Below are 22,646 nucleotides of genomic sequence, written 5' to 3'. Positions count from 1 at the left end.
TATACGGTCCTCCGTTGCGGTGGATGAGGCTTTCGAGATGGTTCAAGGCAGCAAAAACAATCACCACGCCTTCGTCATAGGCCTCCTGAGTCTCTGCAAATCCGGCCTTGTAGACGCCCGAGTTGAGATCCCGCTGCATCCACTTTGTAATTGCGTCGATTTCGCTCCTCAAATGTGTCGGATAGAGATCTAGTTCAGATGCAGACCCCTCTCGAGGCAGAACATCATCAAAGGCTGTTGGTAACCAGCGCAGCAACTCTGCGCTTTCATTGTTCACAATGGTTCCCTCTTTTGTATCCCATAAGACCGGGACGCTGTATCTCCCCTTGTATTCGGGATCCGCCTTGAAGTAGACCTTATGTAGGTAATCCGATGCAAACAGCTTGTCCACAGTCGCCCCAGGATATTCGTCGTTGGAAGCAGGAAATCGCCAGCCTGGCCATCCGCGATCATCGCCCTTTGGAAAAGGCATCACGACCGACACGTCAATGAGTGGTTCCAAACCCAGGAGGGATCGCACGAGGAGGACTCGGTGGGCGAATGGACAGAAGAGGCCGACATATAGGTGATAGCGACCAGGTTCGGGAGGAAATTGGGTTCCTGACTGGATAACCCCATGCCAGGAGTCGTCGGGACCTGCGTGTACGTCTGCCATAATGACTGCATGATGAGCTTCGCCCATGGTGAATGATGAAAGATGTGCGTTATGATGTAGAGAACTTGTTCTCTCTTGAAGATGCCTCTCAAGTGAGTGAATGCCCGGCCCCCGCATCTAATAGTAGGTTCATGGGGCCACTCGACACACTACTCAGCAGCTTGCTGAAAAGAATGGAGACCCGGATTACCAATGCATCATTATTAAAAGCACAAGCACGAGATTTTCAAGAATCCGGTGATGTTTCAGTCTTCAAATCAACCAAGCACTTATAAGATAGCCTCACGAAAGTGTCACACAGCACAGCATCATACTAAAAACCTCAATATTGAATAGTCAAGTCATTTACAATAAACATCAAACTCCGTGTTTTTGTTTTCCATCCACCATTATACGGGTATCTACCAAGCCTAACCATCCATGCATGCGATCCGTCATTCATATCCTCTCCTCACGCCTTTGTTGAGTGATTGACAGTCTCCTCGACTGCAACCTCGCCCTGCTCAGACTCGGCCACAACTTCATCCACCTCCTTCACCTTGACATCCGCCATTCCGTAAATCACAATGCTCACGATTCCGATAATAGCGGACAGAATCGAAAACACAAGCGCAACAATGCCCCGCGGCGTGAAGCCATCCGGAATCCAGCCCGGTTGCGCGTCTTGGCCCTTGAGGTCCAGGAAGTTGGTCGTGTCGGCCGCAGCATTTCCCTTGGACGAGACTCCAGCGGCTTGGCAGACATCCAGGTGGTCCTGAGGAATCTGCATGCGCTCCTGCATCTGCTGCGGCGCCTCAATCAGGATCATCGCCAGACCAGAAGCAAGATGCCAGTCGATGTGGCAATGGAAGATCCAGACGCCTGGGTTATCCGCAACAAATCGCAACACAACGTATCCCTGCGGCGGCAACACAAATGTATCTCTCCGGGCAGGAAACTTGGGAAACGCCGTGTGATTGCTAGGATCGTACGGCACAGGGTCGCCGTTCAGGAAATCGTTGAAGTGCGGTCCATAAGGCGGCGCACGATTAATGACCTGGAAGTTGTGCCCGTGGAGATGGAAAGGGTGCGAGCCGCCGTCGGCGTTGTTGACCACAATCTGCACGACATCGTTGTGGTTGAGGATCATTGGGTGCGTGAACTCGCCGTAGATCTCGCTGTTGGCGACGAGGTCCCCAGACGACATCGCTGTGTACAGAGAGGGCACCTTGGGCTTCGTGTACGAGATGTTGTTCAGGAACGCGTAGCTGAAGCCCGTGTTGAGGTTGTTCATGATGACTGTCACATTAATCTCCATGTCTGGCTCGGGGAGGAGCTCCATCTTGTCAGTCGGCACCAGCGTGATATCGTCAAAGGGGACGAGCTCTGTACTGTCCGTCACGTTGATGGTTGCCTGTGGATGAGCGGCGTCTTTGTTGTATTCCAGCCAGTTGGTGTTGTTGAGCTGGAGATCCTCCGGGATTCCATCGAGGAGGGTAGAGTCCGCGACCGTGACAATGGCATAGTTGACGTCCGTCTGGTTCTTCGTCGTCAGGAGAATGGCATATCGCTGAGCAACGGCAATGTACAGCGTGTCAGCCTCGGTAGGCTCCGTGTACACGCCGTCGATTTCCACAATCTTAAAGGTATGGCCCTCAATGTAGAAGTACTGCGCGACAAAGGCGCCAATGTTGACGAGCCGGAGGAGGTATGTCTTGTTGGGCTCAACGGGGATGCTCGAGTTCATCGTGTCGTTGAAGAGGAAAGCGGAGGGAATGGGCTCTGCGCCGGTGGGATTGTAGACCGACATGAAGTCCGTCGACAGGTCTTCTACCATCTCGTGGTACCAGTCAGACATGGTGATTGTAAACTCCTCGTCAAACTTGAACGGCGCATGTTCGTCGTGAACAATGAGTGCTTGACGATAGCCATCCGGGTAGCAGTAGTCCGTATGGCAGTGATACCAGTAAGTGCCATTCTGGTTGACGGTGAAATTGTAAGTCATGCTTGAGCCCGGTGGGACAGGGCACTGGGTGACCATGGAAGCGCCGTCCATATAGTTTGTGTTGTTTTGGAACATGCCGTGCCAGTGGATCGAGCATGGCCGATCCCCCAGACCGTTGTGCATGTTGACGACGAGCTGATCGCCCTTGTCAACCTCGATGAGCGGCAGAGGCCATTGTCCGTTGATGCCCACGACCTTGCGCTCTGCCAGTCCGTCGGGGTTGGCCGTGACCCAGGTGACGTTGAAGTCGTAAGTAACTGTCTTTGCCCGGCAGCCCAGCGCCGCCAGGACCAGAAGCAGAAAGGACTTCATCATTGGCACAGCGACGACACAGACTTGGCTTCTCTCCTCTGTCAGTCTTCCGACGAGTGTGGGTAAGTCAAGGTTGATATCTTTTTCTGGCCGTAGCAGAGGACTAGAGAACTAGGGCTGCTCTCCTTTCCCTGTGGTCGAGTGCTCGTCCATCAGATAATCAGTTGCTACACAGATCCCAACGGCAAACGAATCGGGAACAGGGCAGAAAGCAGCTAAATCATCCCCGCAGGCTCGATGAAAATTTCAACAGCAAAAGTTACCGATCATCGCAACACCAGATCCTGGTTGTCTCGTCCCGACAACGAACCAGGCCCCCGTTTTGGACTCACCGCGAGCCCCTCGCGGCGTTCAATAGCTCTGCCGAGCTTCCGTGAAAGCGGCATCAGATAACCATATGTGAGCCATTTTTGTTTGTGATCAGATAATTTTTTCCTTCCTGTCATTCGGATCAGATAACCCAAAATCTTCAAATTCTCATCAGGGCCTTGATGGTGGGCCACCAGTTGCCGTCTTAGCCGAAGCGCCGCAGCTGGAGATGCATCAACAACATCTGACTGGACGATGCGGTTTATCTGATCATCTGATTTGGCTAAAGCTGTGAAAAGAGTCGAGCCGTGTTGAGCCATGTTCCACTTTGTGTGCCTTGGATCGGTCTTCAAATCGATCCGTCGGAAAGTCAATTCGAGTTTTGATGACAGGATATGGGTTGCGATTCCGGCCCTTTTTCAGCTGGAGGGGTGAGATGAAGCAAAATTTCTCCCTAGTGGTAATAACTCGTGCCGTTGCAGTCCTGACCTTGTCTCAGTTCCACAGCCATGTGTGGCTGATTGTACTTTAGATTGCCCATCACCTCTCCCGATCGAACCTCTCCCCGTCTCTTCTTCCTCCCTTTTCTGGCAGTCGACTCAAAGTTTTGCTAGTTGGCGTCGGATGCCTTTTACACCATGTCCAAGAACGTCTTCGCCGTTCAGGTCTTCTTCATCGTCTTTAGGGAGTGCCTAGAAGCGGTCATCATCATCTCTGTCCTCTTATCCTTCCTCAAGCAATGTCTCGGAGGGCCAGGCCAGGATCAGGCCATCTATAAGCGCCTCGTCAGGCAGGTATGGCTTGGTTCCCTAGCAGGCATCGTCATCTGCCTCATCATCGGCGGCGCCTTCATCGGAGTGTTTTACGGCCTGGGAAAAGACATCTGGTCAAAGTCTGAAGATCTGTGGGAGGGCATCTTCTATCTGATCGCCACCATCATCATCTCCTTCATGGGACTTGCGTTGCTACGAATCAACAAGATGAAGGACAAGTGGCGCGTCAAGATTGCTCAGGCTTTGGCTGAAAAGTCCGCTCAGTCTACAAAGTCGACTACCTGGCTCGGCGATTGGTCTCGGAGACACGTCATGTTCCTACTCCCATTTATCACGACGCTGCGTGAAGGTGTAGAAGCGGTCGTCTTTGTCGGCGGCGTCTCTCTCAGCTTGCCGGCCACAGCCTTCCCTCTGCCCGTCATCTGCGGCATCATCGCCGGTCTCGCTGTCGGCTTCTTCATCTACCGCGGTGGTAACATGATGTCCATCCAGATCTTCCTCATCGCGTCCACCAGCGTCCTGTATCTGATCGCCGCCGGCATGTTCTCCAAGTCTGTTTGGAGCTTGCAATACCACACCTTTGCTCAGCGTGTAGGAGGCGACGTGGCTGAGGAGGGCGATGGCCCCGGCTCCTACGACATCACCGAGACCGTCTGGCATGTCAACTGCTGCAACCCCGAAACCGACAACGGCTGGGATGTTTTCAACTCGATCCTGGGCTGGCAAAACACAGCCACATATGGCTCCGTCATCTCGTACAACGTGTACTGGGCATGCTTGGTTCTGACTGTCTCTTGTCTCATGTACGAAGAGAAGACAGGATCACTACCTCTGAAGAACCAATTCTTGAGCTTCGTGTCCAAGGTCCCAGGGCTCGGTGGATGGGTTGCGAAGAAGCGTGCGAAGCGGGACATCAACGAGCATGAAGTCTTGCGACAGGTGCAGGCGGCTGGGCTGCTCAGGGAGTAGAATCGCACGAAGGTGAAGAAAAATGGGTGCAAAAGCAAGCAATGGGAAGGGTAGCAGGTTGTCACGAAGATGTTTTGTAACGAAGTTTAATGTATCCAAAATGGAGGGGAAGCCTTCAGCTTGCACAAAGTTGTTGTGACAAAGTCTCACGATATCGATATTACGCATGAGAAATCACACACGCTCCGCCTGCAAATGACATTGATGTCTACAAAGGGGTTTCTATTCGGCGTAGTCATCAAACATCTATATCTACAACCACCCAATCCTGCGAAACATGAAGCTTCCCCCTCCAACAACGGCCGTTGCTCCAGTGAAAGCTATCAGAGTCCCATATCCACTGCCATATCCTCCCGTAGCTTGTCCTTGCCACGGCATCCCCTTGAGCAACGCCTCGCTCAATGGCCCCGAGACAACGTTCCCAATACCTCGCCCAGCGGACAGCAGACCGACCACCATCAGGGGATCGTAACTGCTGGGGCTCCCATTCTCTTCCCTAGATCCACCGCCGATTGACATGAGGTGCTTCATAATCCCCGGCCAAGTCGATGTATAACAGCCCGCGAACAACCCGTACGTGACGCAGAATACGTACAGCGAGGCCAAGTTCGTTCCCAGTCCCCAAAGGAAGAACGTGCCAATCGCAGTGCCGATAGTGGAAATTCCAATACACGTCGTCACATGGAGACGATCAGTCAGAGTACCCATGACGATGCATCCAATGACAGAGCCGACATTGAGCACGAGCAGCGTCAGCGCCGACGGGAAGTCACCAGCGCCGAAAGTTATTCTCGCATATGTGGGCAGATAAATGCCCGGAAGAAAATAGCCAACACCCTCCACAATGTTGGTGAGCTGGTACAAGCCAAAGTACCGGTTTGCCAGGAACTTGAGGTTGAAAGGTCTGAAGTGAGCCGTAGCGGAAGCGGGCAGCCGTGGCTTGATGAACCAGACCAGCGGCGCAGACAAGACGAACATGGTAAGTGCCCATATCCGCAGCGTGGTCCTGAATCCGTACCGGTTGAGAAAGTATTCGAGGAGGAGAGGAATGACGAATCCGCCGAGTCCAGTACCGGACCACATCACTCCATACGCAAAACCCTTGCGTTTGACAAACCATTCGTCCATATAGAGCATGCAGGGGCAGTAGCAGATGGAGCCGCCAATGGCATAGAGGACTCCTTGGGTGAGGATGAGGTGCGTGACATTTTGCGAGAAGGAGGAGATGGCGAGGGCAATACACAGAAACATCAAGCCGACCACGGGTGCGTATCGGGTGGGCTTAGGATACATCCGTTGAAAGGCCATAATGATTGGAATATCGAGATACATGATACCCTGTTTGAGTGTTAGCATTGCCTGGTGAACTGGGATTATCTGGACACAGCAAGTACCATTGCAGTGGTGCCGATCACAGCAGTCTTGGATGACCTTGAGAAGGGTTCGTGTGTACGATAGTAGTCTTGAAAGACACCAAAGGAGAATGGGAACCCTATCAACGAAGCTCAGTTTTAGTGATAGTCAGTTTTCAAGAAAATTTCTACTCACCCCAGACCAGCGCCTCCAGAACAAAGCACGCCGCTAAGAAAAGCCAGGCATCCTTCCCCCTATCGACAGGCGGCAGAAAGAACTCTGCCGTGCCATCTGGAGGTATCTGGTCCTCCCCGGAGATGAGTCCCCGGTCCGAATTGTAATGGCTTCGAGGGGTGTTCTGGCCAGAAGTCTGCCTTGATGCATCATATATCGGGGGAGCTGGTGTTAGCTCGACAGATGTCGATGGTTCTGCCATGATGAGACACAGTCTCGGTTGGTCTCGATTGGTTCAATTGGAGTTCTATTGGTATCGAGACTCGATGACTAGAGGTCGATCATCATATGAAGCAAACATTAATTGAGAAACGAAGCATATAAGAGTTTTACACCTACTTAGCGTTGATGGGCGTGATCCACCATACTCCGTACCGACATCGATCTCGGCTCTTGTTGCGCGCCCTACATGTCAAACCCTTAACTGCCGTGGTGGGTCTGCAGACTATACACGCACTGTACCCTGTTCCATAATAGACAGCAAATACAGTGTGAGAGAGGTTTTGCATGCTGCTAGCTTGACTAGATGTAAGCCCTCGGGCGCCAAAGTAGGGAACTTGGCTGCAGAACAGAACCTGGGTTACCGCAACAATGATATTGTTGATACATATACAGAGGGCGTCTTTGGCATCTGTGGGTGGATCGTGGAGCATCATTCCGGTAGCTTGAATGAGCAGCAGCCACGTCATCCATCTGTCGAGGATGCTTGTGAATTCACCTTTGGAACAAATTGATTCAGGCTATATGACGGAGCTGACCTATCTACGCCTCATACGGGGGGCGGGTTGCAACTATATACTGGAACTTCCTATCGTTCATACTCCCAGCCAAAGCATTATGGCTTGAAGTTGACGGAAAGGAACTGAATCACCTGAGGAGAAATGTCAATCTGCGAGCCAGGGCCAGGCCACGCATGGCCGGCTCCATCAATCTTGACATGGCGCAGCAAGCTGTCAATGCCCGCACACTTCCACCTCGTATCATGAACCCCAGCGGCCAAATCAGTCGTTGTGGAAGTGGTGCACTGGTTTCGTCCCTGCCACCGCGATAACCAGTCAGGAATCGAAGGCAACGGGCCACCACGTCCCGGTCCCGTAGGGTTGTACGGAATTGTCGTATCGGCAGTTCCGTGAGTCTCGAACATGGGCAACGGGGAGCGGGCAGGATGGCAGTTGTCGTTGCCGTTGACGTCGGTGTACATGGCGCCCGACACGGGGGCAAAAGCCGCAAACTGGCCGCCGTGGTCAGGGCTGCAGGCAAGAGTGTTGACGAATCCTCCGCCGTTGGAGTGGCCGGTGGCGTAGACGCGGGCCTCGTCAACGCAGTAGTTGTCCTTGATGCGGTTGACCAGATCCGTGGTGAAGACCTTGTCGCTGACGCCCGGTGTCGCATACGTCGGGCCTTGCCAGTTTCCCTATAAACTTGTTAGGGCCAATAACTGCATGATTCGCATCTCACATGTGCTTGATGCGATTAGGCGATAGTCTAGATAGACGAACGTTGATGCCGGCCGGGTAAACAACAATCATATTCGGGTTGACAGAGGGATCAGAGAAGCGGGTCGTCTTTTCAAAGTTGGCCGGGTTATCGCCAGAGCCGTGGTAGGCAATGATTAGGGGTTTGGGAGAGCCTGGCTGATAGTTCGAAGGGAGATGGATTCTGTAGCTGCGAGTGCCCCCGCTGCTAGCAAAGCTGAACTCTTTTGTTTGGCCGGCCCAATCATGAGTTCTCGAGCATCCTGCCGAAGCACGCTTCACAGTGTCAATGGCAGCGCCGTGAGCAGAGCCAATGAGGCCGGCAAGGGCCGCAAGTGCCTGGATGGAAGAGGAAGAGAATAGCATGCTTGAGATAAGCAAGTGTTGACTGTTACGCTCTTCGAGGAGATTGATTCGATACAACAACAAGACCACGACGGGATACTTATACCACAGGATCAGTGGAGGCCCTTCATCCTCCGCTTCTTATGGATAATCCATATTCCTCTCATTCCCAACTCAGACTACCTCTTAGGTCACTTTCCAGATGCTTGAAACTCTCTAGTGGCATCTCAAGTGGCACGAAAAACGGCTTCGGTTCAAGCGCATTATGCTGACATGGTATGAGCCCTTCATAATGCTTGGCAGCGCCGATGTAGTTCCGCACTTACCATAAAGGAGTATTGGGGTCTTCACATCCAGGTAGAACCCCCGGATCGAGTTGAAGGCTAAGGAGTAGGCACGGTGTCTAACCCTGTGCTGCTATGTCGCTCTTGCTTGTTGGATTTCCATTGGCCAAGCTCATTCAGAACTGCTTTCCCACTGTACTGTAAGTCTCAATGCCATTCAAGTCAAAGAGCTTGATCAAGGCTTGTCTATTTGGGTCATTCGTGTTCCGGAGCGGCTTCGGGCCGAGAACTGGGAGGATCGTCCATGGACAAGGGCACATTAAGTCGCTAACAATCATGTATATACTATTTTAGCCACAACGGGCGTCGTAATCCACACTCGGACATAGGAACTTGTCTCCTAGTTTGCTCCGTAGCTACAGATCAAATAAAGTCAGGCGATCAGATTCTTCCAAGGCATATACCCCATGTTATCAAGCTCGTTATCAAGCTCATCATATATATTCTGGTAATCATACAGCATCTCCAACCATGACCACGATAAAGCAAAAATAGAATTTGAGCTTCTTTTCCTGATCATTATGTTCTATCTTGAAAAGATCTTACATCTCCGGGAGCGGTTCATCATGAGTTACAGCGGAGCAATGCCGTTTCTCCTAAAGAGTTCATGCGGAGTGCATGTGCAGTGAGCTAAAGTCCTGAACGAAGCTCCACCTCCTATATTTGGTCTATAACCTCGTTAAGACATCTTTTAGCTCGGTTATAGACCAGGGGGGCAGACAAGTTAGAGCTTTCTGAAAACCTTGTTTTTCTTGTAGCTACCTACCAAGACTTAGGTATGGGGAGTCAAGTTCTCTCTGGCTCGGCATCTGGAAGTTGCCGGGGTCGGACTTTGAATGCGCATGGTCAACTCCACATCGGGTTGGTCAGTTGCCACTCTATCAAGAGGTAAACTAATGGAATGTCAAATGAGCCTAAAGTATTGAGATTATAACAACGACGTGAGGGTATACGAATGGGAAATAGAACCATGTTAGATGCTCTGTCCAGCCAAGATCTACCAATTCATACATCCTCTATTCTTTGCAATTTTAACTCTTCGACCAAGACGCTTGCCAGGAGATGACGGTTTGGCAAGTTTCACATCAACTGGATGCACTTCGCTAGCATGCCGCTCAAGACAAATTAAGTATATAGAGCTCCCTTTTCTGGCAACAGCAGCTTTTATAATTCGCCCGAACTGGCCTCGTAAACACCCGAACACTCCACATCTTGCTCCGATAGTTTGTCGTGATGCGAATGGCATGGCTTCTCACCATCACACTACTGTCGAGCAGAGCCTATATATGTCCTCTTATCAGCTTCTACGCCCACTCCTGCGCGGGCACCCCAAATTTGACTAAATCCACTGCAAGTGGGTGCTCCTGGCACGGGAATTGCCAGATTGAAAGAGGCCAGCACGGGGAAGTCCGAAGTCGTACACCTTCGCGGGCTACGGTGTCTACCTCTCAAGATTTCGCGTCAGAAGTCTTCAGGCTCCAAGTATGGGAGCCTATAGTATCCATACTGACCTATGCTTTGTTCCGGGAAAAGCGTTCATCCGACTGCTTGTTTGAAAGTGGGTGACATAGCATCTCTTGATGCACCAAGGCCAGCTCGTGGGTAGTCTTCATTGAGATCCATCTTACCGTGAGCATATGTGGCAGAAACATGAGCGATAGGTGAGCCACCGTATGATCGAGCGTGAGTCTCTCTCTCACACATATGATTCCTAGCCTAGAAGAGGGGTGAGGTTCCCATGTCCCCGATCATACTCTTCCGTCTCATGAGTAGCAGCTCCTTGATTCTACTCTGTGGAAGTCTTCTGATGCCTCTAAAGTACCATGATCATGTTAAGTCGAACTGACTTCACTGCCCCTCAGCATTCAGTTGTGACACATTGCACAACAAACACGGCTTGTGGAGAGCCAGTGATTAGTAGCAGCCTTGCCAAGGGACGATTCCGCAAATAGACGCAGCCACTTCACATCCATCCAAAGGGCCATGCCATCGCCATAAACCAAGCTCGCAACTCGTCCACAGCATATGCATCGCGAGAACACACCACTCTACACGACACACGCGTGCAACTACCCTCCCGCCCCAACTGAGTACGTGCGGGGGTATGTGCGACCTTTGCTCCTCAAACGAGAAAGCCTAGAACGACCAGAAAGCCGGCTTAGTCGAGGCGTGCATACAATATTGTTTTATGTCCTGCATATGTGGCTTGCCGCGTGTGACTCGCGGCTCCTGATGAGGGGCAACGCTGGATGAGGAATCGCCATGCCGATGATTGCGTATTGGCAATCCATTTGTTTTGCTAGTTGGCACAATATGTTGCCACAATAAGTTGATGTGATGTGTAACTGTTCAGTAGGCTTCACCTCTTACATGGTCTCAAAGAACGACCTGTGATGCTGTACAAGTGAAATGTCACACTTCGTTCCGGTACGCTCATACGGGTGAACGTTTCGAGAGCAGATTTGAAAGAAGCATAGACCATCAGAGCAAGAGTATCCATTGGACTCTGGAGTCATAGTACACTTGAGTCATTGATTGGGAATGCTCATCCTGAGACTATATGAAAGCCACCGTTCACCTCAACCCAATCAACCTCCACTCAAACAAAGATCAGAAAAGCCCATGACCATGGCCCGCCTCAGACGCTCAATCTCTTTGCTAATTTGCACAACTTCAAGATTCTCATTGGCGATCTCATGCCGCATCCCCGCTTTCTCTCAGCATCACATCAGAGCTGTAAACAAGGTGGCTGATCGGATGAGAGCTGAGCTGTCCGCCCACCGTAGCAACTTCAATATAGGGACGAACGATCACCAATGGCATCAATCCACATAAAGAGTCTGGGCGAGGATCAAGACGCGTACAATGTGTCATATTCGGAACGAGATGGGAGTATCTGTAACGTAAAAGAAGCAATCAAGGAATCCTGCATGTCAAGTTTAGCAAAGCAATTGTCTATAAAGAGACCTCATGCTCCTCCAACTTCACCACCAGAACCGCACTCACAATCATCAGCATCACATCGTTGCATTCTAATTGACAATCACTTTCCATCAACTTCATTGCCAGCATCGTATCATCTCAAGATGTCTTTCAACGAGGGAACCTACTTCATCACCACCGCCCTCTCCAGCCACAAGGCTGTTGACCTCGACTCGTCTGAGGCCACCGGCCGCATCATCGTTTAGTACGTCTTCATTCCGAACGTCGTCCATTTAGTCCTACTAATACAATACTTTGCTTCAAAACAGCGAGGGCCATGACGGCAAGAACCAGCAATGGCGCGTCTCCAAAATCACCCACGACGAATGGAGCATCCAGAGCGTGGCTACCGACACCTACATCACAGCCTCAAGTATTACACATCTCCCCACAATATATAGAGAGCCAGAAGCAGCATCAGTTAGCATAAAACAGTGACTAATTCCAATCTCAGGTGGTGACGATGCCGCGGTCCACGGCTCCAAGCTCCTGCCCGAGTGCAACAGCGTCGCTCGCTGGAAGATTGTCAAGGCCAACAAAGGCGATAATTATCAGTAAGTTTCCCAATTAACCTCAGCCCACGAAGCTTTCGCTCATGATGCGATATAGCATCTACAGCGTGGCGCATCCCCGCAAGGTCCTCGATGTGACGGGCAGCAAGCAGGAGAATTCGACTCCCATCATCGCCTACAACTATCACGGTGGCGCGAACCAGCAATTTATCTTCAGCGAGGTGTAATCCTCTGACCTGATTTCGTCCGTCTATATAGTAGTCGACGGGCATGAAGGCCGATGGGCGCCAAGATGCAGCGGACTGGATGTTGCAGACACAACAATCTCACACTCATTTACTTGAAGGAATATCTTCACTCGTTTATGATATTGAGGACGTGCTTGGGAATTTGTACCCTCAATCAAGAGAACATTAAATGGAAAGTTAGCTATCATGTTGCCAATTCACAATAGTTACTTTCAATCAACCATTCACGATCGTGTGCCCATAGTAGCTGCGTCAATAAGCGAAGAGGTGTTGAATCTCAAATGTTGGTATTTTCATTGCCGAAGCCCAAACGCCGGAATCCTACCCAACCATAAATGCAATGCAATAGCCCTCCAGAGATCGGAATTGGCCCGTCTGTAGCCCTCAATATGTCCGCTGATGCATCAATACCTCAATGTATTAAAGCCCCCTAATCCTGATCCCTTACATATCCCCGGCGGCTTCGGTTATCCATATTCATCGCTTTCCGATGCAAGCCATTGACGAATCCACGATCTCCCCCTCGTTCTCGCGCCTTGTCATCGGCCTCTCTAGCGGCACGTTCGCGATCCTCCAAAGCCGCCAGTCGGGCCTCTCGGTCGCGGTCAAGGTCGGAGGCAGCCGACTGCATGGCAGCCAACTTCCGTGCCTGTTCAGCCGCCCTTTGATCGTCTTCCGCAGCATCGTCGCGCTCTCTATGAGGACGAGGCGAACGCCTGCGCGAACGCTCTTCTCTGCCATTCTGATCGGTATGTCTGTGGCGACGGTCGTCCCGGTCTCGGTATGAATCATGGCGGTGCGATCTTGATTCGCGCTCTTGTGAACCGTCCCTCCGGCGACTTGAGCGATGCTCCCTGTCTTGAGAGTGGTCGCGTCGTCGTTCTCGGTGACTGTGACGGCCTTCTCCAGAGTCTGAGTCGGAGTCGTCTCGGTGGTGTCGGTGATGCCGTCTGCGTGGGCTGCGAGATCTGGAATAAGAGCGGTGACGCCGTGAGTGGCGGTCGTCGTCGCGGTCCCGACTCCTATGCCTGCGATGCCTCCGTGAGTGCCCGTCACTATGTTTGTCTTTTTTCTTGCCGTCGTCGATGCCCATGGACGAGAGCAGCTGGCGGCGTCTGATAGGATCATTCATCATGGCCTCGTACGCGGCCTGTTCCTGGCGCTTAATGGCCAGCAGAGGGTCCTCGCGGATCTTGGCCGCTGTGTCGCGCGCGCTGTTGGCATTCTGCAGCGCAATGAAGCTGTCCTGCCCTGCGGACTTCTCGAGCTTCTTGTGGTCGTTTCCCTTGATCAGATTGTCGATCCTCCGCTTGCCCAGCAGGTACGCTTCTGTCTCTTCTGTCGTGCCAGCCTGGCCATCGGTAGGGCCCTGGTACATCCAGTCGACGCGATCGACCCGTTTGGTGCCTCCCGCAGCCTCCAGCTGCCTCTGGATCTCCTCCTTTGCGCGCTCCTCCTTGATTTCATTGATGCGCTGCTGGGTGCGTTTGCGCTCGGCGAGGGCCTTTTGCTCTTCGTCGTAGACGGCCTGCTGGTTCCGCCGCAGACCGGGATGGAACGACTTTTTCAAGTTGAGATCGCCACCACCCATGATTGCGGCTCGTCGGGGAGTCCACTATAATCTCGATAAAAATAGACTTAAAAAGAATCAGAAGCCGTAGGATCGCGATGTCTTCTGGGGGTGGCTCTCGAACTGGCGAACGTGAATGACCGAGTCGCAAGATGCAGGATCAACAAAATAACAGAAGGCGACACTGCCTAGCGGCGAAGTAGGAGCGCCACATTTCAGCCTCTGTTGATTATGTAAGCATTTCTCGTTACAGCACCTCGACACATCACATGCAGTCTGCTTACCTAAGTATTTGGTCATGCGAACTTGATGCTCTTCGTCGAGAAAGATTCTTCAGCTGCTACCACATCGCTCGTAGTTATGAGGTGGTACTTGTTTGAAAGAGAGTATGATATTCTTATTTCAAATACAAGTCAGATACAATAGCCATCATCATTGCTGTCATTGCTGTATTTGGGGAGATTATGCGAGTAGCATCGCTCCAGTGAGAGCTTCAGGGTAAATGCACGATTCGAACAAACCTAGCTTGATCGAACCGTATTTAGATACCTAGCAGCTGGCCTCCTAGCTACAGCGTCATACGATTGATTGCTGCGTACGAATGGTCATTCATTCACTTGTAGTTGCTCGGCAAGGCAGATGGTTATGTGGCTTATAAGTGCCGCGACAGCATTTGCGTGGTGCAGATACAGACTGCGGTTCTTCCGGCGCATACATGGATGTTCGGAAACCACGCTCATCAGATACAGATGTCAGAAGGGGCTGTTATGTAATTGTTCTCTCCCTTTTCGTCGAAACAATTGTCTACCAATACCCGCAAAAAGAGTTGGCCGTATCGTACACATACAGGTTTATATACAGATAAGTTGCAAGATCATGATTTGAGTCGTAAATAGGAAACACATTCTACCAGCTCGCCCTCTTGACGCCCGGAAGATTTCCTGCCAAGGCCTCCATTCGGAAATTGAACTGCCAGACAGAAAGAACATAATGTCAGCTTATGTTATCGAGCCAGGTGAGGACCGTGGGAAGAGAGATTGGAAACGCACTCTGGTCATCTTGAATGCTCTCAGCACACCGCGGCCCTGGCCTCCCATGATGCAGCGGTTGCGAATCTGCGTCGGTCGGGTATAGCAGTGCATCTGCGAGAGCTGCAGCTGGGCAGTGGCTCGCACTCGGGGCGGCAGCGTCGTGTTGCGGATCACGTATCGGAGGGCTTGTCTAAAAATAGCAAACGAGGACGATCAGCACAATTATCAAGACTTGAGAGCATAGAGTCGAATGGAAATGAGGCTACCTCTCCGTCTCGTGCTCCTCAAAGACCTTGCGCTTGGTGTGGTCGCGAATGGTGCGGGCCTTGACGAAGCAGCCCAGATCGAGCTTCTTCGCCCGGAACATGGACATGGCGGGCAACTGGTTCTGCACGATGCGGGCGAGCGGCCGAACCGTTACTTTCGTCTCGTTTCGTCGGTTGGTTCGTTAATTGGCAATGGCGATATTGAAGCTCGGGGTCTGGTCAAAGTTTGATGACGCCAAGCTGTGGCAGCGTTTAGCCGGCGAATTGCCGATATTTTCCGCATCGCAATTTCGACAACCATAAATGCCGGTACCTGTTCGTCCAGGCTCTTGGGCTTGTCATCGCCCTCACTTTTTACAGGGCGCGCCTATGCAAAGATGATATTCATTTCTGCCAATGCCTCTTTCTTGCTTCACTCCTTCCAGCGTCTCTGTCTTTTCTGTGTCCTGTTCCTCTGTCGTTCCGCCATCTTGTTGCTCATTTGCCGATTCGGATCATCGGCTGCTACACCAAGCTACTCGTTGCGGACTTTGAACTTGAAGAGCCGTCCGACGACTCCACAAAAGTGCCTATAAATGGGAGCGCGTCTGTCCAGGGGCCTTGGAATCTACGGTATTTCGTACGAGAATGAGTCCAGCTTCGCAAAGCTACTACGACAGGAAGAGCAACTCTGGACTTGGTAGCTGCCGATCCAACCGTTGACAGCTTCTCTCTTTGGCATTTTTGCGGAGGCGCAGTGCCAATGCTGGTTTGATTGCAAATGGATAACCCGGCATCGACAAGGCAGAGAAGCAAATCGCATCCATGCCCTCACGTTCCCATTCGGCGAACCAGGTGGGCGGCCAAGAAGCCCCAGGAGGTTCCAAGAGGTCCCAGGAGTCCCCAAGAGCGCCGGCGACTCCCTGCGCTGGAGCAAAGAGTCGACGTGACTGTTTCAAGCCGCTGGATCTCCCGAGCCTCGCGCGTGCATGCGGCATGTACTCGATACCTGCGCGGCGTTCGATTGGAGCCGGCAGAGCAATTAAGATTGACTGATCCCTGGCCGAGCGACACGACTGGAGCGTGAATGGAGGCAAAAGCGCTCGAGAGGCTGGTTGTCAGTGCTTGTCCGTCGTGTGGCGTTGGGTGTTCCCGGCGTATCGGCTACCTGTGTGCCCCATACTGTCAGCTGCACGGGCGCAGGTACCGGATACGAGCGGCCGCGATCAATGCGCTGCACGGCTCCATCTTTCAGGGGAAATACGCCCCAGCGCCCCATTCCGGCTTGGGCCTAGCGGGCTCGGCGCGCTGTGCCGGATCGGTGCCTGGCGTGGTTTTGTTTCTTGTTTGTCGGGCTTTGTTTTTTTTCCATTTGTTGTTCCTTTTCCGCCATCACGGGCTTCAAGCCTCCATCGGCATGAACATGGAGCTCTTGGGTGCCATAATCCAGCCAGAAGCTTCCGGCTAGTACCTACTTACTACCTAGTAGTAGTGCTACCTACTTTCTACAGTACATGTAATACCTGAACAAGCCCAGATAGGTACTGCTACTGCACGTTACAAGCATTATCAGCACCGCTAGCCCCCGATCCAAGCAACCACTGAATCGGCCCCTGCGTCTGCATCGCGGCCAAGGCGTGTCACTGCTGCTTGCCGACCTGCATTAGCTGTTCCATGTGCGTCCGTTCGTGCACATGTTACGGCGACGATGAGTGGCTCACCGACCATGGAATCAACATATCCATTCCAGCTGCTGTGCTGGCCATCAATGGAACTCGCTGGACCTCAACTCCTCTACATGTACGGAACCTTGAAGCCTCCACTGGCTGCCTTCTCGGGGCTGGGGGCTTCCCGGGGTGCCAGTGCTGGCTCTTCTGGGCGTGTCAGGCGCTGCAGGCCGCTGGAAATTACCTCCAGCCCAGCCCCCCAGCACTTGCAGTTCTCCAAGACGCCTGAAGAGCAGAAGCCCCCCTCGCCCCAAGAACCCCCCCGGAGACCCGCCAGAGTACCCGGTACCTGCCGCGCTGCCCCCCCGGCCAAGCAAGGCCTCGTACCCCTTACACAGGCCTCGGCGGACCCCCTCGGGGCTTGTCTGCATCAAGCCAGCTCGAACCTGGAGCCCCTAATCTGCAATCTCCAATCTGCAATCTCTCTTCTCTGCTTCTGCTTCTTTTGCTTTCCGTCCTTTTTCCTTCTTCCTACTTTTCCCTCGTCGCGATCCTATCCTTATCTGCTCACCTCTGTCCTTCCTTGAAAGAAAATCTGCAAACAAGAGACCTTCGACATCGCGTTCAGGGGCCCTCCCGTCTCTGCGCTCACTGTGAGAACATCGTCTCGTCCTCTCTCTCTCACCTACGGACCGTCGCATCTTCGCCGCTCACTCTCTCCGGTGACAGTTGCTTCGTCCTGCCTCGAAAGGGATTCATTGACAACCGTGATTCTGATCCCATCAAAACACTCACTTCGGCAAGAACAACCAGCTTCGCTTCTCTGCAGGGCCAGAGGAAGCTCACCACACTCACTCTTACAACAACACACGATACGCTGTTGATGCATAGACGTATCTGATCTTCGCGCATCCACAAGCATTGCCATTTTAGCCTTTGATACCCACGCCTGTTGTGTGTTCAGCGGTTCCATTTCTTGTCCTATAATACCCATTCGTTCTCTTGCAAAGCTCAACCTACCACACACGCCTCAAAATGCGATACTTGCGCGGTCTCCTTGCGGCCGCCCCCTTGCTGGGGCTTGTCTCGGCCCAGGTGTCGACAAGCTGTAACCCGCTCAACTCGACCGACTGTCCCACGGACCCCGGCTTCGGCACCGACTACACCTTCAACTTCAACACCACGCCGTCCTACGAGCTGTGGGAGACCACTGCTGGGTCTGTGTCGTACGATGCGGAGACCGGCGCCGCCTTCACCATCAACAAGCAGGGCGACTCGCCCACCATCCGGACCCTCTTCTACTTCTTCTTCGGCCGCGTTGAGCTGCATCTCAAGTGCGCCCCCGGCGTCGGCATCATCAGCTCTGCCATGTGGCTGAGTGACGACCTGGACGAGGTCGACTGGGAGTTCCTGGGCGTCAACAACACCGCCGCCTCGACCAACTACTTCGGCAAGGGTCTCCAGGACTACCACAACGCCGGCGTCTACACCACAAAAGACAACCAGGCCGACTACCTCAACTACACCACCGTCTGGACCAAGGAGGGCATTGACTGGTACATTGACGGCGAGCACGTGCGCAACCTGACCCCCGACGCTGCCAACAAGACCCGAAACTACCCCCAGACTCCCATGAGGCTCTCGCTCGGTATCTGGGCCGGTGGTGACCCGACTCTGCCGGAGGGTACGCGTGAGTGGGCTGGTGGCAACACCGACTACAGCAAGGGCCCCTTCACCATGTACGTCAAGAGCGTCCGCATCACCGACTTCGGCGGTGGTTCTGAGTACGCCTACGGCGATACTTCCGGCTCATGGGAGAGTATCAAGGTCACTGGGTAAGTCTACACTACGGAATCATGATAGCCCGAGCCTTGACTGTATACTGACGCGGCCAAACCAGCGGAAACTCGACCTTTTACGAGGCCCTCCACCGGGCGCCCAAGCTGACCACGAGCCAGAAGTGGAACAACCTGCCGGCCGGAGCTCGCATCGCCGTCTACGCCGTCTCCGCGGCTCTCGGCGCAGCCCTGATCGGTGCTGGCATCTGGTACTGCATCCGTCAGCGCCAGTCGGGCGCTCGCGAAGCCCGTCTGGCCACCGAGATGGAGAAGATGGACCGTATGGAACTCGACAAGCTGAAGCGCGAAGGCGTTGACCCGGACGCGTATACTGACTACGATTCTCGCAGTATGAGAAAAGAAGGCGTCCTCGCAGCGGATGCGCCCCCGGTCAACGTCAGCCCTCTCGACAGCAAGGGCTGGACCGCCGTCAACATTGAATCGCCCATGTCGTCGCCCGCCCCGTTCCTCAACCAGGGAGCCGGTGAGACTCCCGGTAGCCCCGGATCCCCTGCCCCGTCGCATCCCGGCCCCAACCGGGCCTCCAGCACGGCTCCCATCCGGACCTTTAGCGCCAGCCGCACGGGTTACCAGGGGATCCCCGGCGGAGAAGTCTAACTGCTGCCTGCTACATGTACATACACGGGAAAACAAAGGGATTCAGCACAGACGTCATGAAGTTTCAAGAAGAAGAAAAGAAGAAAGCGGTGATTTACTAAATAAGCTACTTTTTCTTTTTTTTGGCGGTTTTTATACACTCGAGCAAAGAGGGAATACACATATAATGGGGGCCATGCAGCGCGTGAGGACGAAGCCTTTTCTCTTGCAAGTCTTCTCTTTTCTCAAGAGAATCTTTCAATGACTTGTTCCTTCGTCTTTTGACTTTTATTGCCTCCAGACCCTTGGATGGCGTTTTGGTGTTGAGCTAGAGGGGATGTATGGCTTTACGGACACTTTTTTTTTTTAACAGATACATATATATATTATTTTTGAATGCACACTGCTCATGGCTTAATGTGAGAAATGCTTGGGCTTTGTTCGGATATGTGCTGTAAGTCTGACCTTGGTGGATTCCTAGATGTGTAATTGACCGCAGAGAATAGTTAGTAGTAGAAGCATTTCAAATCTAGATTCTCAGACCCTCTGCCCATACTAAATACGCTCTCTTCTACCTTGTCGCGGGCGTTGCGCATCATCTGGCTGAGGGCGGGAACTGCTTCTTCTTCCTCTCATCTTCGTCAGGGAAATAATGTACGTGAACCATCTATGGACTTCAGGCAACTCTTCTTGGTGTAAAACTCCCGCTCCCATCTCTTCACATGACTAAAATTGCAAGCCGTCACTCTTTTGAGTACGAATAAGTGACACAATCAACCCAGACACAGTCCCCAGTACCAATGGCACAAGGATAGGAGTGCCTATGTGATCATTTACCCTTATACCGCAATGTCAGACTTCATTGCTAAGAACAAGAAGAACTGATGTGACAACATCTGATTGATGCTGCCAGACTCTGCATTCTTGCTGGGCTTCAACGTCTTCGCCCCCCGTCAAGGACAACTACCTGTTGTAGGATTGACCTGGCGCAATGCCCGCCGTTCCACTGCTGGCTGTCAACATCGTAGACTTGCTTGATGTATTCTAATTCTCGTTCTAATCGCCTCTTCGGCCGTTGGCCGATTGTATGGGAGAAGTTCTTGTCCGCAAATGATGTTTGTATGTTGTTTGGTGATCAGATGGATAGCAGGGCGTGCTGAAGCATCAGCCATTGGTTGCATAAGGTAGACTTAGAAGCGATTTGACAAAGGACTGCTGGTATAGCATCCCTACGGCCATTTGCGCACGAGCATCTGCCAAAGCTCAACAGCCGCATTTGACGTGTGAAGTAAGAAGGGAAAAAAAGGCGTGATGATCAGATGGAATTTGCGAATCATTGGATATTGTCTGCTCCCCTGCCAAGGCACCCAAGGTATCTTAACCTTTGGCTGTTTTTAGGTCCTTCATCTCGTGTTGGTGGTTTGACACCAAAAGGCTTGCTTCGTGGTCGCTGACGTCATGCCACGCGCCCAGCTTCCGATTCGCCAAACTGGATGAATGATGATGCGTCGCCTCTGGTCAGTTGCTCCAGATGAAAGGCAGGAACCAAGTTGCGAGCATACCTTACCTTACCTTACCTTAATTTGCAGGCATCACTCTAGAGATAGCATCATCCAGAACCCTGCACATATCGAGGCAGCACCGCACTTTTGTTATTTTCTCTTTCCCACCCATCTTCACCATTAGGACATCCCGACGTACGCACACTCTAAACGCCATGGCTGCCAATGTTCCGGGCATCATTTGGAGCGCCCTCAGGGCCCTCAATCTCAACGAAGTGACCAGAGATACCACAGCCCAGCAGTCCTCGAGTGAATCCGGTGACAGGCCTTACGAGCCCAGCCTTGTTGACATCGCCTTGGTCAAGGCAATGCTCATTCGGGCAAAGAAGCTGCCTCCCGACCTCGTCGATGCCGTATTAGACATGGCCGAATACTGGGCTCACTCAACGACGCGGCTGGATGAACGCATCGGCATCCTTGGTGGCAACGAGGAGAGGGAAAACAGATTTCTGGCACGTATTTCCTCTTACATGACCGGGACATATTCGCAAGCTCAATTACGCTTATACAGTCCCAGTCTTTGCGTTTGCTATGGCTAACCGTGAGGGTTGCAGCTTCGGTCATATCCCCTCGGCCTGGTGGACGCCGGAGTCCGTCAAAACGCAAACGACCAGCCATATACCACTACCCTTCCTACACCTCGGCCTCTGGGCAAAGCTCTCGACGCCAGCTTCTTCGCCAAGTCAGCCAAGTATCCTGTGCCACGCCTCGCTCATCCCGCGCGAAAGATCGTCTTCAGGATCAGAAGTCAAGATCAAGGATACGTGAGCAATCCAGAGGACGCCAAGGAGCCTTACTCCAAGTCATGGACCTGGTTCGACGTCGGACTCGAGAGGTTTGATGCTGATGGCGCAAGTGAGCACTTTCCACAACCCCTCTTCCATCGGTGCGCATCTGTGGGCTGACGATCATTGTAATCAGATGATGGATCCGTACCTTCGGTCAACTCACTTCGGCCTGTCCAGCCCCCAATTCGACAGACTTCCTCTGACCCGGTTGGCTATAACTACACTCATCAGCTGCTGCACTCTGCAGAGTGGGAAATCCAGAGGAACCAGACGGCCCTCAAGAAGTGGCAAGATCACGTCATCACATGGTCCTACCTCGACGATATTGATCCTGATTCTGAGGCGGGGAAGGCTCTCGAAGAAAAGGGCAGAGGGCGCGCCACGGGGAATGGAAAGTTCGTGAGAGAGTTGCAGGTGGGTGACGTGATTACGGTCTGGGGTAAAGCTCGGTTCCCCGGATGGTGCAACAGGGTCGAGTCTGTCCAGATTGATGTGTATTGGGCGGTGTGATGCTTTTTGGGCCGCGTGTTTCCTCCATTGCTCTCTTTTGGTCAGTATGGTATGCGCATCATGTTGAAGCTTGCATAAGCGATTTGAGTGTACTGAGTGTGACCTATGAGTGTTGGCGCATCACTCGATTGTATGTTTTCCGAAGCTCCAAAAACAAGGAGTCGCGAACAAACGAAAGATCAGAAGCAAGAATGAGAAAGAGTGAGATTATGAGATTTACGATACACAGATGCAACGATGCCGCACTGAACTGAATGCCTTGATTCAGCAGCCGATGGCAGTGAGATATCTTGAAGCTGAACGTTGACGTCATACGGGTAGACACATCAACTATTAGCATGAA

At 52.4% G+C, this 22,646-nt stretch overlaps 9 protein-coding genes across 9 annotated transcripts; 4 read left to right on the top strand and 5 right to left on the bottom strand.

Annotated features, from left to right (window-relative positions):
• Positions 1 to 189: 189 nt before the first annotated feature.
• Positions 190 to 2,951, bottom strand: TRIREDRAFT_5119 (Fet3 ferroxidase-like protein; the record flags this gene model as incomplete). The annotated part of the gene is made up of 2 exons (XM_006967704.1): positions 190 to 234; positions 1,194 to 2,951. 2 exons carry the CDS (start codon positions 2,949 to 2,951, stop codon positions 190 to 192), a joined length of 1,803 nt encoding a protein of 600 aa, XP_006967766.1.
• Positions 2,952 to 3,898: 947 nt separating this feature from the next.
• Positions 3,899 to 5,230, top strand: TRIREDRAFT_80639 (high-affinity iron permease-like protein; the record flags this gene model as incomplete). The annotated part of the gene is made up of 1 exon (XM_006967869.1): positions 3,899 to 5,230. The coding sequence occupies one exon, from the start codon at positions 3,899 to 3,901 to the stop codon at positions 5,000 to 5,002; it is 1,104 nt and encodes a 367-aa protein (XP_006967931.1). The 3' UTR covers positions 5,003 to 5,230.
• Positions 5,231 to 5,254: 24 nt separating this feature from the next.
• TRIREDRAFT_66854 (uncharacterized protein) lies at positions 5,255 to 6,791 on the bottom strand (the record flags this gene model as incomplete). Its single annotated transcript, XM_006967785.1, has 3 exons — positions 5,255 to 6,340; positions 6,397 to 6,494; positions 6,551 to 6,791. The coding sequence occupies 3 exons, from the start codon at positions 6,789 to 6,791 to the stop codon at positions 5,255 to 5,257; spliced, it is 1,425 nt and encodes a 474-aa protein (XP_006967847.1).
• Positions 6,792 to 7,424: 633 nt separating this feature from the next.
• TRIREDRAFT_72072 (carbohydrate esterase family 1) lies at positions 7,425 to 8,430 on the bottom strand (the record flags this gene model as incomplete). Its single annotated transcript, XM_006967784.2, has 2 exons — positions 7,425 to 8,003; positions 8,089 to 8,430. 2 exons carry the CDS (start codon positions 8,428 to 8,430, stop codon positions 7,425 to 7,427), a joined length of 921 nt encoding a protein of 306 aa, XP_006967846.1.
• A 3,409-nt stretch (positions 8,431 to 11,839) lies between these two features.
• Positions 11,840 to 12,474, top strand: TRIREDRAFT_72071 (carbohydrate-binding module family 13; the record flags this gene model as incomplete). The annotated part of the gene is made up of 4 exons (XM_006967868.2): positions 11,840 to 11,940; positions 12,005 to 12,108; positions 12,190 to 12,289; positions 12,345 to 12,474. 4 exons carry the CDS (start codon positions 11,840 to 11,842, stop codon positions 12,472 to 12,474), a joined length of 435 nt encoding a protein of 144 aa, XP_006967930.1.
• A 1,009-nt stretch (positions 12,475 to 13,483) lies between these two features.
• TRIREDRAFT_50882 (uncharacterized protein) lies at positions 13,484 to 14,135 on the bottom strand (the record flags this gene model as incomplete). The annotated part of the gene is made up of 1 exon (XM_006967783.1): positions 13,484 to 14,135. A coding segment is annotated over exon 1 (603 nt), but the record flags the coding sequence as incomplete, so codon positions are not given.
• Positions 14,136 to 14,971: 836 nt separating this feature from the next.
• Positions 14,972 to 15,469, bottom strand: TRIREDRAFT_110295 (uncharacterized protein; the record flags this gene model as incomplete). Its single annotated transcript, XM_006967782.1, has 3 exons — positions 14,972 to 15,034; positions 15,115 to 15,286; positions 15,363 to 15,469. The coding sequence occupies 3 exons, from the start codon at positions 15,467 to 15,469 to the stop codon at positions 14,972 to 14,974; spliced, it is 342 nt and encodes a 113-aa protein (XP_006967844.1).
• Positions 15,470 to 18,043: 2,574 nt separating this feature from the next.
• TRIREDRAFT_66843 (uncharacterized protein) lies at positions 18,044 to 19,104 on the top strand (the record flags this gene model as incomplete). The annotated part of the gene is made up of 2 exons (XM_006967867.1): positions 18,044 to 18,843; positions 18,909 to 19,104. Coding segments are annotated over 2 exons (996 nt in total), but the record flags the coding sequence as incomplete, so codon positions are not given.
• A 1,995-nt stretch (positions 19,105 to 21,099) lies between these two features.
• TRIREDRAFT_80636 (uncharacterized protein) lies at positions 21,100 to 22,303 on the top strand (the record flags this gene model as incomplete). Its single annotated transcript, XM_006967866.1, has 3 exons — positions 21,100 to 21,461; positions 21,552 to 21,860; positions 21,927 to 22,303. The coding sequence occupies exons 1-3, from the start codon at positions 21,161 to 21,163 to the stop codon at positions 22,301 to 22,303; spliced, it is 987 nt and encodes a 328-aa protein (XP_006967928.1). The 5' UTR covers positions 21,100 to 21,160.
• Positions 22,304 to 22,646: the final 343 nt, after the last annotated feature.

This window comes from Trichoderma reesei (assembly GCF_000167675.1).
Source record: "Trichoderma reesei QM6a unplaced genomic scaffold TRIREscaffold_19, whole genome shotgun sequence".
NCBI classification, from domain to species: Eukaryota; Fungi; Ascomycota; class Sordariomycetes; order Hypocreales; family Hypocreaceae; genus Trichoderma; species Trichoderma reesei.
This window is presented reverse-complemented; position numbering and strand designations above follow the sequence as displayed.